This window comes from Impatiens glandulifera, chromosome 3, assembly GCF_907164915.1.
Source record: "Impatiens glandulifera chromosome 3, dImpGla2.1, whole genome shotgun sequence".
In the NCBI taxonomy this organism is placed as follows: Eukaryota; Viridiplantae; Streptophyta; class Magnoliopsida; order Ericales; family Balsaminaceae; genus Impatiens; species Impatiens glandulifera.
Window position 1 is genome coordinate 22,194,815 of NC_061864.1, and position 14,077 is coordinate 22,208,891.

Genomic DNA, 14,077 nt, shown 5'->3' on the forward strand with positions numbered 1-14,077 from the left:
TGTTCGTTATAAAAATCTACCGAACATACCCATTTTTTCAAATTTTTTGTTTTACTTAAGCAAGTCACTAGATTCGTGTAATTGTTTTTATTTATAATTTTTTTTATTTGTTTATCGTTGTACAAATTATTTCTCATATTATTATTTATTTATAATAGTAGGGCATGAATGGGAATCAAATCCTCAATTTCTTTTTAGCCACCAAAAATTAGATAAAGTCTCCAAAGTTCTCCAATAATCAGAGACGAAACCATTCACCTCGCCGGAATCAATGGAGTCTATCGGAGTACTCATGACTTGTCCAATGAACACCTACTTGGAACAAGAACTCGACAAGCGATTCAAGCTCTTCCGCTTCTGGCACTTTCCTCAGGAGCAGACTTTCCTCAAGGAACACTCTGCCACAATCCGCGCCGTCGTCGGAAACGCCTCCATCGGAGCAAACGCCAATCTCATCGACGCTCTACCTTCCCTGGAGATCGTATCTAGCTTCAGCGTCGGCCTGGACAAAGTCGATTTGCCTAAGTGCAAGGATAAAAGAATTAGGGTTACAAACACGCCGGACGTTCTCACTGAAGACGTCGCCGACCTCGCTATAGGCCTGATGATCGCAACGCTGAGACGACTCTGCGAATCCGATCGGTATGTAAGGGGTGGATTATGGAAGAAGAAAGGAGACTTCAAATTAACCTCAAAGGTTCGATTATTGTGAGTCTGTGATAACTGTTTCATAATTCGACTCCTTTATGACTTTGAATTTGAATTTGATCATGACTTGGTACATACATACAGTTCAGTGGAAAATCAGTCGGGATTATCGGACTGGGGAGAATTGGATTGGCGATAGCTAAGAGAGCCGAAGCATTCGATTGTCCGATCAGCTATTACTCAAGATCACCAAAAGCAACCTCGAAGTCCTACAAATACTACCCAACCGTCGTTGATCTGGCTTCGAATTGTGAGATTCTGGTGGTGGCCTGCGCCTTAACAGAAGAGACTCGACATATAATCAACCGCGAAGTAATCGATGCATTGGGGGCGGAGGGAGTGGTTATAAACATTGGGCGAGGACCGCACATAGATGAGGCGGAGCTGGTGTCTGCATTGGTGGAAGGTAGATTGGGCGGAGCAGGGCTGGACGTGTTTGAAAACGAACCTGGAGTGCCGGAGCAGCTGTTTGAATTGGAAAACGTTGTTCTAGCTCCTCATGTGGGTAGTGGAACTAATGAAACTCGCAAAGCCATGGCTGATCTTGTGATTGGAAACTTGGAAGCTCATTTTCTGAACAAACCATTGTTGACTCCTGTAGTTTGATCTAATTGTGAGTAGCCATTTGCTTTGATCATTTGATTATTTGATTGGATCATTGATGAACTAAAACTGTATCTTTAATGAATGAATTGGATTCCAAATTATTGCAAGAGATCTGCCTTCTTCTATTTCTCCTTTGCCTTTTTGTGTAACAGATGGTGGTACCAAAAACTTGGATTGCTTCAATCTTTTCTTTGAAGAAGAAATGCATCAGCTAGATTTTGTTTGTGTTGAGTCTAAGGATCCTCCCATTTTAAAGACCTTTTCTTTAATCCCAACAATTATTTTGTAGCATTCAAATTATCAAAACTATCTCATTATCTTTTTTAAATTGATTATCTAAAAGTATAGATTTTCAATCATAACTCTTCAACGAAAATAAGAGAATCCTTCGGAGAATTAATCTTTTTCCCAAGTACTAAACTTGATAATTCAATTTTTATTTTCATGTAATTTTTATCGGTATGTTTAAACTATTTTTATCATTTTTAATATATATGAATTTTTTTTAAAATAAAAATAAATAATTAAAAGATTTATTGGGTATAAGTTTATTTAAATAAATTTATAAAAAAAAATGATTGGTGTTAGATTTTAAGAAAATGTATTTTTTTATATTTAAAATGTATTAATATATATTTATAAAATAAAAAAGTATTTTAGTATTTTTATTAATAAATTAAATAATATAATTATTAGAGAATAAATAAATAAATATATAATTATATATAATTTATTTATTTTTAATTTCAAAACGAATTCTCCAACTATATAAACTAATAAATTAAACTTATTAAAAATAATAGAAATCAATTCAATTTACTGTACTAATATTAATTAATTAATATTGTGATTTTTAAGAAAATTTATTAATATACAATTTTATTTTATATATGTATTTAATAAAAAAATTATTTGAAATTAATATTATTATATTAATATTTTTATTTAATTAATTTAAAATATTAAAAAAAAATGGTTAGATCATTGCATATCCAATCAATTGTAAATATTTTATATAGTTTGATTTTAATTTGTTTGGTTCGTTGGGTGATAAATGTGGTTGAGGGTGTTCAATATTTGGTCGGAACTAAATATCCGATCGAATTCAAATAAATCGAATTCGAATTACATTTTTGAATTGAATCTAAACCAATTCAAATTCAAATACAGTTTTTTTGTTTGGTTTTCGAGTTTAGGTTTTAACTCGAAACTAAATTGAAAACCGAATTCAATTTTTATTATTTATTTTTTATTATATATTATATTTTAAATTACTATGGGCTTCTTAGATCCCTAATATCCAACTCAATAATTCAATAAATCCATAATCCCTAATTCATTTTCCCTTTTTTAGTTGTCTATCTTCTTGGCTTTTATGCTTATTTTAGTTGCTCACATCATCTCTAACTTTAAGAATATTTAAATTCTTTACATATCTAGTTGTTTCACTAGTAATATCATCATTGTTATTTGCACCTCTTCACCGCTATATATTATCGTCATCAACATTGTTTTTACTTTCGCCGTTTAATTGTCGAATATTGAAAGTGAGTCATTTAACTTAGTTTGCGTGATTTATACTTTTTTATTATTTAAATAAATGAGATTTCTTTCACAATTTATTTATTTTGTTAACTCTTTTAAGAAATTTATTTTATCTTATGAGTATACGATGTTCAATATATGTGTCTAAACCAAACATCCGACCGAATTTGAATTCATTGAATTCGAATAAACCAAATTCGAATTTATTCAAATCAGTTCGGTTTTCAAATTTGCTTAAAAAAATAAAAAAATTTGAAGTACCCAAACCAAAAACTCGAATAACCCGAAACCAAACCGATGAATACCATTAACTATGGTTAATTTGGATATATATGTGAGAGTAAATGCAGGATCGACCATAGGATAAGCCCAACAAGCTCACACGCTAGGGCAACCCATTTAATTAAAATATATAAGAGTTTTAGTTAAATTTATTAATTTTTTATACATAAAAATCTGTAGTGTATTGGTTTACGTTGAAAAATAAATATTTTTATTTTGTTACAAGTTCAAATTAAAAAAAAAACATTTTTTTAACTGAAATTAGGATAGTCAATTTTTTTTTTCACGTTTTTCTACATGGACTAGGGCAACCAAATTCCCTGGGTCGCCACTAAGTAAATTGATACTTTGGTTGAATCGTAGATTGACCCGTCCATAAACTCGAAACGGTTAAAAATAAAATTAAAAATGCTATAGGTATGTTTTGAACTTGCAACCTAACAAAAATAAGTACACCAATTAACCAAGTGTGATTGAGATGTGGTTTGTTGATTGATATTAGCCGGTAACAAATAAGAATGGTTAAAAAATATGAATTAAATATTTGATTAACCAAAGTGTGAGGTCACGATGTTAAATATCGATTAAAATTGGTGGATTATTTTCCTAGTGATAAGAGACATGTGAAAGATGATTGGGATGTGTTTTGTCGAGTGATAAAATATAGATAACAAAGGATCGTGAGGTCACGAAATTAGAGGTTAATTGATATTGATAAAAAAATGTAATAACGGATTAAGTATGTAGCCCATAAACACACTTAACCATTTAACTAGACGCAGAACTTGTCACTTGACGGGCTCAAACCCAGAAACTTAGAGTCAGTATTCACATCTTATTGCCGCTAGGCTAGAAGAGAGGATTTACTGAAAGATAAGAGGTGTGTGATTTTTGTGGTTAGTTTTCCGAGAAATAAGAGGCAAAAACAATGATGAATAAGAGAAAGAAGACGATTACTATGATGTCCAATCATTAAAGCATCATCATTTTCATACCATAGATGTTGTCGACGAAGAGGATAATGAAGACGTTGAAAACGATGACGATGTTGTCGACGAAGAGGATAATGAAGACGTTGAAAACGATATAAAAGAGGTGAGTATTGTTTATTTCAACTTTTTTTTAAAGGTGATTTTTATTTATTTTATAAAACATAATAATAATAAACACAAATATTTGTATAAATTGGATGATTCGTTTGAGTTTTCCCTCTCCCCTTCTATAAACCCTCTATCTCCATTGTACAGTGCAAAGGAACACTCATCGGGTAAAGGGTAGAAAGAAAGAAAGAAAGTATGGGTGAATTACATTCAGAAGAAGAATGGAAGAAAAAATTCCCAGCATTTCCATTCAAGCCCTATTCTATTCAGATCGATTTCATGAATGCGCTTTACCAGTCACTCGATAGAGGAGGAATCGCCATGCTCGAGAGCCCCACCGGTAATTACTTAACTCATCTCCCTCTTCTTCGCTCTTCCCAATTTGAAATTATTCCTTCCTTACTTTCATCAGGCACTGGCAAAACTCTTAGCATTATTTGTAGTTCCTTGCAATGGCTAGTTGATCAGAAGCAAAAGCAATATACTGAAAAAGCTGCTGTTTGCGTCGATCATCGCCACTCTGGTTCAGATGACGAACCAGATTGGTTAAGAAATTTTGAAATAAACAAAGATGATAAAGAAGACGAACATAAAAAGATAAACTATAACAACAACAACAACAAGAAGAAGAATAAAACTACTGCGATAGGACCACGGAGAGATTTGCTCAATTCAAGTGAGAAAGATGATGATATCCTTAAGGAGAAGGAAGGAAATGCTGAGGGATTAAATGACAACGAGTTTTTAGTTGTGGAATATGAGTCTGACGATGAACTTGAGTCTGGAAGCGGTCAATCCAAGAGGAAATCTGGTGAAGTTTCATTTAGTTCATCCAGCGATGAGGAAGAATCGAAGGAGAATGGATTTGATTATGGAGAAGAAGAAGAGGAGGCACGATTGAAAATATACTTTTGTAGCCGAACACATTCGCAGCTTTCTCAGTTTGTTAAGGAATTGAGAAGGACTGTTTTCCCTGTAGAAGTTAGAGTTGTATGTTTGAGCTCAAGAAAGAATTCTTGCATTAACGAAGGTAAGAAAGCACACGTAAAATCGAATGTTCTATGGCTTATATAGATAGATATGTTATTGCTGATTCTTATAAACTTTATGTCCAGAGGTTCTGAAACTTGGAAACCCTAGTCGAATCAATGATCGTTGCTTGGAGCTGCAAAAGCATAAGAAAGATAACATTTCCAAAAAGAAGGTATCTATCTGTCTATCTGTTTTATCACTCTTTTAACAGAGAATCAAATTGTTAAAGCAACTAGTTTAAGTTTGCTTTGGGCTTCAAATCAATTTTGAGAGCTTTTCTATTGTTGTCTCAAATTGATGTGTGGTTAACCATTTTGGAAGCATTCTTTGTTCAACGAGAAAACACCAATAAATTTCTGAAGAAGTAACTGTTTCTCAACCTGGATTCACATTTCAGACGAGATACCTAACAGAAGAAGTGTTTTAATATGTTGATTTTGCAGATCACAAACGGTGGAGGAAGAACACGTCGAACTAAGGCTTCTTCTTGTGGAGGTTGTCCAATGCTTAAGAAGCATAAGGTACAAAAGCAATTTAGGAATGAAATATATGAAGAAGGTGTTCTAGATATTGAAGATCTTGTTCATCTTGGAAAAAGATTGGGAACTTGTCCATATTATGGCTCGAGAAGTATGATTCCGGCTGCAGATCTTGTTATCCTTCCCTATCAGTCACTTCTTTCTAGAGCATCGCGGGAATCACTCGGTCTAAAGCTAAAGAATAACATTGTTATAATAGACGAGGCTCATAATCTAGCTGACAGTCTAATCAGCATGTATGACTCAAGGATCACTTTGTCACAGGTATGATGATAAATATGTTTCATGATGGCTAATTATTTGGAACAATAGTTTGTTTACCTCTTTGTGCATCATCATTCATATTCTATTCTATCCTATACTTGGATAACTTTGAAATCCTTTCTATTGCGAAAAGGGAAATCTTTGTATTAATACTTTAAAATGATTTGAATAATTTTAAATTTGATGTTGAATATGCTCAGTTCTCATTCTCAAAAACAGAATTATCTATCATAATTTCATCTGTTAAAACTAAAGTACCAAATCTAGTCTAACCAGCTACATGTATCGTGGTTAACATCTGATCAGGATCCAATCTCCATTTTATGCACACCATTCAATTGGTGAAGTTGGTTGGACTCTGCTTTCACACTCTACTCTGAACTTTGAAATCCTAAATAATGCACTTTGAATCTTTCTTGGACCATTTCATAGTAATGTATTGTTATGATTGTCCTAAAAATAAGATTCTAATAGCTTTTGATACCTTCTCTTCAGTTGGATCATGTGCATTCCCTATTGGAGAGTTATTTTGGCCGATTTCGAAATGTTTTAGGACCTGGGAACCGCAGATACATACAAACACTCATGGTCATCACAAGGGCGTTTACTCGTATTCTACACATTGAAAATCCTACAAACGCAACTGAAACCTCTGATTCATCCATGGCTATCAATGAGTTCTTATTTTCACTCAACATTGACAATATAAACTTGATCAAGTTATTAAGATATATTAAAGAAAGCAACATCATTCACAAGGTAAATGAAAGTTTTCTTTTTTCTTTTTTCGAGGCCAGGTAATTTCTCAAACTGTAAACATTCTCAGGCAAGTGGATATGGAGATAGAACAAGTAGTTTGAACAAGGAATCAGCACCCTCAAATGCAGAAAATAGCATCGAAGAAGGAAGCAGCGTATCTAGTTTTCAAGCATTGGCTAATATTCTGATGGCATTGAATAACCGAGATGGAGATGGTAGGATAATCATTTCAAAGACAAATCAAGGAGGTGAATATCTCAAATATGTGATGCTTTCAGGAGAAAAGATATTTTCCGAGGTTTGCTTCAAATTCTTTCTTCAATATTGTAGTGTTCATAAAGTTTTCTTAAAAAAAATTGGTTTTGTCTTAAAAGGTTACAAATGAAGTGCGGGCAGTGATTCTAGCTGGAGGAACTTTACAGCCAATAGAAGAAACTCGAGAACGATTATTTCCATCGTTAAAACCAGATCAACTACATTTCTTTTCATGCAATCATATAGTTTCACCCGACAGAATTTTACCTCTCGTGGTTTCCAATGGTCCAACAGGTCAATCTTTCGATTTCAGCTTCGGCTCAAGAAGTTCACCAACTATGATCGAGGAGCTAGGACTTTTGATCTGCAATTTAGTAACAGTCATTCCCGAGGGAATAGTTGTGTTCTTCTCTTCATTTGACTACGAGACTCAAGTTCATGATGCATGGAAATCAAACGGGATCATTTCGAGAATTTCAAAGAGAAAACGTCTATTTAGGGAACCTAGAGGGAACAAGGACGTTGACGTCATTTTGAATGAATACAAGAATGCAATTATAAACGAGCATGGTTCGATTCTTCTAGCTGTAGTGGGTGGTAAAGTTTCGGAAGGAATTAACTTTAGCGACGGAATGGGTCGTTGTATAATCATGGTTGGACTTCCTTATCCTAGTCCGTCTGATATCGAGTTGATCGAAAGGATTAAGCATATCGACGGTCTTGTTCGCGATGATTTGAAAACCGGGATGAATGTGTTAAGATGTTGTGGACGAAGGGGAAAAGAGTATTACGAGAATCTTTGCATGAAGGCTGTAAATCAATCTATTGGTAATGTTTGAACTTTGAAGTTTAAAAAAACATTCAAATTTTGAAAGAAAACAAATTTAACAGTTTATTTTTATGCAGGGAGAGCGATACGTCATATAAACGATTACGCGGCTATTTTACTGGTGGATTCGCGTTATGCTGCTCCGGGTTCTTCACGTTCAACAAACAAGCTTCCACATTGGATAAGAAACCGTCTTTCTGCGACAGATAAGTATGGAGAAGTTCATAGACTTCTCCACCAGTTCTTTAAGCTAAACAAAAGCCAAGCAAAGCAATGAAAGGTTAGTAACTTATTCTATCATTGGATTAAAGTTGAGGTGGCTATTTGATCTTCTGTCATTGGTAATAAATCTCTACACCAAACACACTAGCTTTTGCTTCTTCTTTTTTGACTTTTCATTCATTCCTTTTACCTGCCCTCACTCACCACCAAATTAAAAGGCTTTTGACTATCTGAATATTGATTGTCTTTTGTCTCTATTCTCAAAAGGCAAACTAGAAGATAAATAGTGCTTGCAGAGAATTACCAAATCCAACATTTTTGTTTGGAGGGGATGGGAAGATCAAGGGATGAAGGAAGAATGGAGATTGATGAGTTGAGGAAGAAGATGAAGGAAATGGAGAAGATGATGATGGATTTTGATTTGAATGATGATGTTATGGACATTGAAGAAGTTGGTTACTTCTTTTCAAAGCTTACTTGCCCGTTTTATCTTGAAATGGTGAGAAGTTTTTTCATGGATGTATATTTTGAGTTTATGTCTCCTCTTCCTCAGCCTTCTTCTTTTCCTTAGATAAGTGAACTCTGTTGTTTACTTTTTCTTTGATAGTGTACAAGTGCAACATTGTTTGCTCTTTATATGTTTATTGAAACATTTGTATAGAATTATGAAAACATAGTACATTGTTATGAGAATTTAAGAATGTTACTGGGTTTTGATTGAAGTATATTATTGTTTTGAGTGAGTAAATGAAAAGTGTGACAATAATAATCTCAATAAAATATATCCACCTAAAATTGAAGGAATTTTGTTGTTGCACAAAATATTCAAAATATTCTTTTATTTTTTAATTTCATTCTTTAGGCTTTATTCTATATTGGTTTAGTCTCCCCTCCTCACTTTCTTCCTTCGGTATTTCAATCTTCGGCGACTTCGACGATTTCTTCCGCTTTCACGTCTATTCTTTAGATTTCAAGTTCGAAAATAGTAAACCTTCAATGACTATGTTTGTTGTTTTATTAACCCGCACTAACCTTATGTCTCTTCGTTTCTTTTCAGGAGATTCCTGTAATTGCATCCATATATGTCGAAAACACTAAAAAAAGGTACCATAATACCCTATGTCTATTTTGATTCCCGAACATGATCTGCCTTTAGTTAGGTTTATCGAACTTAAATGCATCATTTGAAAACATTTTTTATTTATGTTTCTTTTCTAGATCTGTATCCTGATCTATTTACAAAATGTTTGGTATTCTGATCCTTATTTCTACACATAGTCACACATTTAAAAGTTAGGTTTTCTTTTGGTAATTATATGTTAACTATGTTTTCTCTTAAATTGAATATGAGTTAAGTTTTGTATTGGTAATTACTTGCAAAAGTTAATTTGTTCAATTTCCAGATATATTTCTCAAATTATATAAGTTTAAAAATGGATTTGCAGTTATATAGGTATAGAATTGCACCGACGTGAATTTGTAGTTATATAGGTGTAACATTTTGTTCATGTTCAGGACATTTTTGACTAAGTGTTCAAATAAAACTTGAATTTTCAGCATTTTTATATTTGTTAAGTGTAGTTCATTTGTGATATTTTGGGTGTTCTTCATCCCAGTTGCTCGTTTAGGCCAAAACTCGATCTAAGATTATAGGAGAAATGATCACTGTGGTAAGGTGATCGACTATCGGCGGAGTTCCATCTTTGAGAAATCAAAGATGGGACTTGTTCTTATCCCTCCGGCGATCGTGAGGAAGATGACGAATTAGACGTAAAACAATGTCATTTTGAGTGTAAACACGGACGTAGAGCCTTCCGTCCGCGTTCCGTCTAGGTTCCGATGCGTCTCATGCATTCCGTCACATTTCAGCTAAAGGGGCGTTAGTTGATCGCCTACTTTGTGGATGCGCGTTCCTTCGGCTGCAGCGGGAGATGCAAGCACTTCCTGAGCGTTGGATGAAAATTCAGCCCATCCGATGGTTGCAGTTTCGGCTGTAGCTGCTCTCCCGAATTTCGGTTACACTCAATTACATATTTTTATTTTTATTTAAGACTTTGAGGGTTTATTTGAAATTAATTTTTGGTTCACCCTTTTGCCTTTATTTTTAATCTTTTAAAATACACCAAATATTAAAATAAATATGACATTTATTTTGTTAAATTTTTTTTTTTTGCTTTTTTTATATTATTGGGTTAAATAAATAATTTTTGGAGATAAAATTGACACCAAATTTCATCATAAATTATTTATTTTAATCCCTTTAATTTTTCTAAATTTATTTTGAGATAAAAATGAGTAAAACATTTATCCCAAATAATTTTATTTACATTATTGTGTTATTATACTTAATTAATTACGTTTTAATTATCGCAATAATTAAACTAATTAATTGTTTAATTATATTTTTTGCCTTGGGGTTAATTATTTAATTTTATTTATTTGAAAATAAATCAAAATAATTATTTTAAATTTATAAATTTGGTATGTAAATTTTTAGTGCTTACAAGATATGTAAAAGTGTGATTGGATGTGATTTGTTGAGGGATAAGAGACCGGTAATAAAAGATCGTGATATCATGAAATTAGAGATTGATTGAGATTAAAGATTGATTTGTCGATGGATAAGAGACGTATGAAAGTGTAATCGAGATTTTGGTTGGTTTGTCAATGGATAAAAAACAAGTGAAAGTGTGATTGAGATTGGTGGTTGGTTTATCGAGGGATAAGAGGCGTGTGAAAATGTGATTGAGATTGATAATTAGTTTGTCAAGAAATAAGATGTCGGTAAGATTGATATTTGTGATTGATTTGTTAAGGGATAAAAGATCGTTAACAAAGGATCATAAGGTCACGAGATTAGATGTCGATTTTGATAGGTGGTTAAAAATATATGTGAATGAGATGCTGATTGACCGAAGTGTTAGATCATGATATTAAAGATCGATTGATATTGGTGGTTAGTTTGTTGAGGGATAAGAGACGTTTGAAAGTGTGAAATCACGAGATGGATTGGTCAATTGAGATTTTGGTGGTTGGTTTGGCACGAGATGAAAGACGTGTTGTGTGAAGTCATAATATTAGTAATGAGTGTTGTCCATTGGAAAAATAAATGTGTGAATGAGATGGTTGGTTGACAGAAATATGAAAGTTATGTCACGAGATAAAAGGTCGATTGAATTAGTGATTGGTTTGCCGAAGTGAGAGTGAAGAGGTAGCGGTGATGATATGAGTTGTTTGAGGTAAAAAAAAATACTCTAAATGAGGTCACGGAAGTGAAGGTAAAAAAGTTGATGATATGATGAGATGGTTGGCTTGCCAAAAGTGATGACAAAAGACGTTGAATTATCGAGATGATTGATTGCAAAAGTGAGTCACGAGATTAATAATATGAGATGTCTATTAGATAAGAAATTATATTGTTAGTTGACCGAGAAATAAGGGTAAAATGTCGAAGTTAAAGAGATCGGTGAGCTAATGAGAAAAAAGTTAAATGAATGTATTCTTATTAAATTTGTTATTTTTTTTTTTATGAATAGCGAAACAAGTACAACGATGAATGAGAGTAAAAAGTCGATCATTAGGTTCTCTCAACTATTGAAACTTTTCATGTTAAGACATAGATGTTTGATTGAATTTTTAATATTCTTTGAAGTCAATTTTTTGTGTGATAATAGAGAAAAAAAATAGATATTATTTAAAATAACTAGATGAAAATTGTGACAATAATAATTTGATCAATAAGATATGTCCATTAAAAAAATGTTAATTAAATTACATAATTTAAAATTTGTGATATTTGAAATTGCATATATTTTGATAACCTTATTATTATTACTAAAATCTTCTTCCTATGATCCCATCAATCCCTGCACGAAGCTACTTACTTCCCACATCCTCTGTTTCTTTCTCTCTCTCTATCTCTGTGATCATCGATTACCCTTTTCTCTTTGAGCAATGGCGATGGCGGCGGAAGACAGCACCGTGACTCTCTACAGCGGCACCACCCTCACCGACGCCAAGAACAATCCATTCCCAATTAAAGTGGGTCTGGCCCAGATGCTCCGCGGAGGCGTAATTGTCGAAGTCACCGACCCAGAACAAGCCAAGATCGCCGAATCAGCCGGATCTTGTTGCATCGTCGTCTCCGATCCTAGTACAGGAGGAGGTATATCTAGAATGCCCGATCCAACTCTCATCAAGGAGATCAAGCGATCGGTCTCAATCCCAATCATGTCCAATTGCAGAGTCGGCCATTTCGTCGAAGCTCAGATCTTGGAAGCTGTGGGTGTCGATTACATCGACGAGAACGAGATTCTCGCATTCGCAGACGAGGACAATTTCATCAACAAACACAATTTCGGCGTCCCATTCGTCTGCGGTTGCCGCGATTTCGGCGAGGCTCTAAGAAGAGTGAGAGAAGGCGCAGCAATGATAAGGATCCAAGGCGATTTAAACCTCACCGGAAACATCGTGGAGACAGTTCGAAACGTGAGGAAAGTGATGGGAGATATCAGGGTTCTAACTAATCTAGACGAAGACGAGGTTTTTTCATTCTCGAAAGAGATCGCAGCTCCTTACGACATGGTTGCTCAGACAAAACAATTGGGTCGATTACCGGTTGTTCATTTCGCCGCCGGTGGGATTGTTACGCCGGCTGATGCTGCTATGATGATGCAATTGGGTTGTGATGGGGTATTTGTGGGGAGGGAGACTTTTGATTGTTCAGATCCGTATAGACGTGTTCGGGCGATTGTTCAAGCTGTAAGGAATTATAATGATTCGAATGTGTTGGCCAAGATGAGCTCTGGTTTGGAAGATGTAATGGCGGATCTCACCATCAATGAGAACAGAGTACAACAACAAGAACAACACTATGCTGATTGATTGAGAAACACCAAATAATAATGTTAACATTTATAAATGTCACATCTTTATGTTCAGATTGAGAGATTTTTTGGATTTTTATTTTTGGATTTTTGCTTGAATTGAGTGTTCTTTCTTAATCATGTGTATGTGATGTGAGTGTGTATTTGGATCAGATTTTGATTTAACCATTCCAAAATATGAAACCAATTTGAAGAAACAAATCACTCTAAGAAATATTCTTTATGACCCAAGTTCTATTCGGGTAGGGTATGAATAGATACTTTACATTTTTCGGTTCATCAGTAAAAATCTTTCTGAGATAAGGTGACAACTTCTACATCTGGTTAGATGTGTTATATACTTAACCCGTGAGAATTAATCACACTCCAAATAAAAAATAGTATCAAATATGTGTTATATACTTAACCCGTGAGAATTAATCACACTCCAAATAAAAAATAGTATCAAATACTATGTATAGATGAAAACATGATACCCAATATGGGTAATGCAAACCTAGGTTCAAGATCTAAGATAGGGAGTAAATGGTTTATACCCATACTAGATTCATATATAAAAATAGCAATATTGTGGTTGATACCCACTCTGTTATATCTCTTTTCCTCCTGTTTGCTAGTTATGTTCAACAGTTACAGAACTTAAAAAAAAAAGTTTAAAAAGACATTCTGAAAACAAAAACAAATTGCTTTAAGCAAAACAAAAACTTAGTTTAAAATGACAAATTCTGAAGACAGGTATTGTATGACCTGTTAGAATTTGATTTGTGCACTGTCATTCTATTAATCCTGGTTAAATTTGATAGAGCTCCATTCAAAGAAGTTATTTCAAGATGAGATGATAATGGAACCAAAATGGTTGCAGATAACAAAAATAGATGAAAGAACAAACAAACTTAAAGAGAAATTTAGAATTGTTAAAACAAAGTGTCAATCTCTGCACACAACACAAACCTTAAACAGTTTTCATTTCATTATTAAGAAATAGCACAACCAAGTTTTATATATAATAGCATCATCAAAACAAGCAAGCAATGAGACATGAAATCATCA

General features: G+C 33.7%; 3 protein-coding genes across 3 annotated transcripts; all 3 read left to right on the top strand.

Annotated features, from left to right (window-relative positions):
• The first annotated feature begins 163 nt into the window (after positions 1-163).
• LOC124932927 (glyoxylate/hydroxypyruvate/pyruvate reductase 2KGR-like) lies at positions 164-1,417 on the top strand. The gene is made up of 2 exons (XM_047473639.1): positions 164-697; positions 793-1,417. The coding sequence occupies exons 1-2, from the start codon at positions 272-274 to the stop codon at positions 1,312-1,314; spliced, it is 948 nt and encodes a 315-aa protein (XP_047329595.1). The 5' UTR covers positions 164-271; the 3' UTR covers positions 1,315-1,417.
• Positions 1,418-4,376: 2,959 nt separating this feature from the next.
• LOC124932926 (ATP-dependent DNA helicase DDX11) lies at positions 4,377-8,779 on the top strand. Its single transcript, XM_047473638.1, has 9 exons — positions 4,377-4,581; positions 4,654-5,271; positions 5,357-5,445; positions 5,717-6,076; positions 6,572-6,835; positions 6,903-7,133; positions 7,210-7,918; positions 7,997-8,199; positions 8,409-8,779. The coding sequence occupies exons 1-8, from the start codon at positions 4,437-4,439 to the stop codon at positions 8,194-8,196; spliced, it is 2,616 nt and encodes an 871-aa protein (XP_047329594.1). The 5' UTR covers positions 4,377-4,436; the 3' UTR covers positions 8,197-8,199; positions 8,409-8,779.
• A 3,211-nt stretch (positions 8,780-11,990) lies between these two features.
• LOC124931159 (pyridoxal 5'-phosphate synthase-like subunit PDX1.2) lies at positions 11,991-13,229 on the top strand. Its single transcript, XM_047471557.1, has one exon. It carries the CDS (start codon positions 12,096-12,098, stop codon positions 13,023-13,025), a length of 930 nt encoding a protein of 309 aa, XP_047327513.1. The 5' UTR covers positions 11,991-12,095; the 3' UTR covers positions 13,026-13,229.
• Positions 13,230-14,077: the final 848 nt, after the last annotated feature.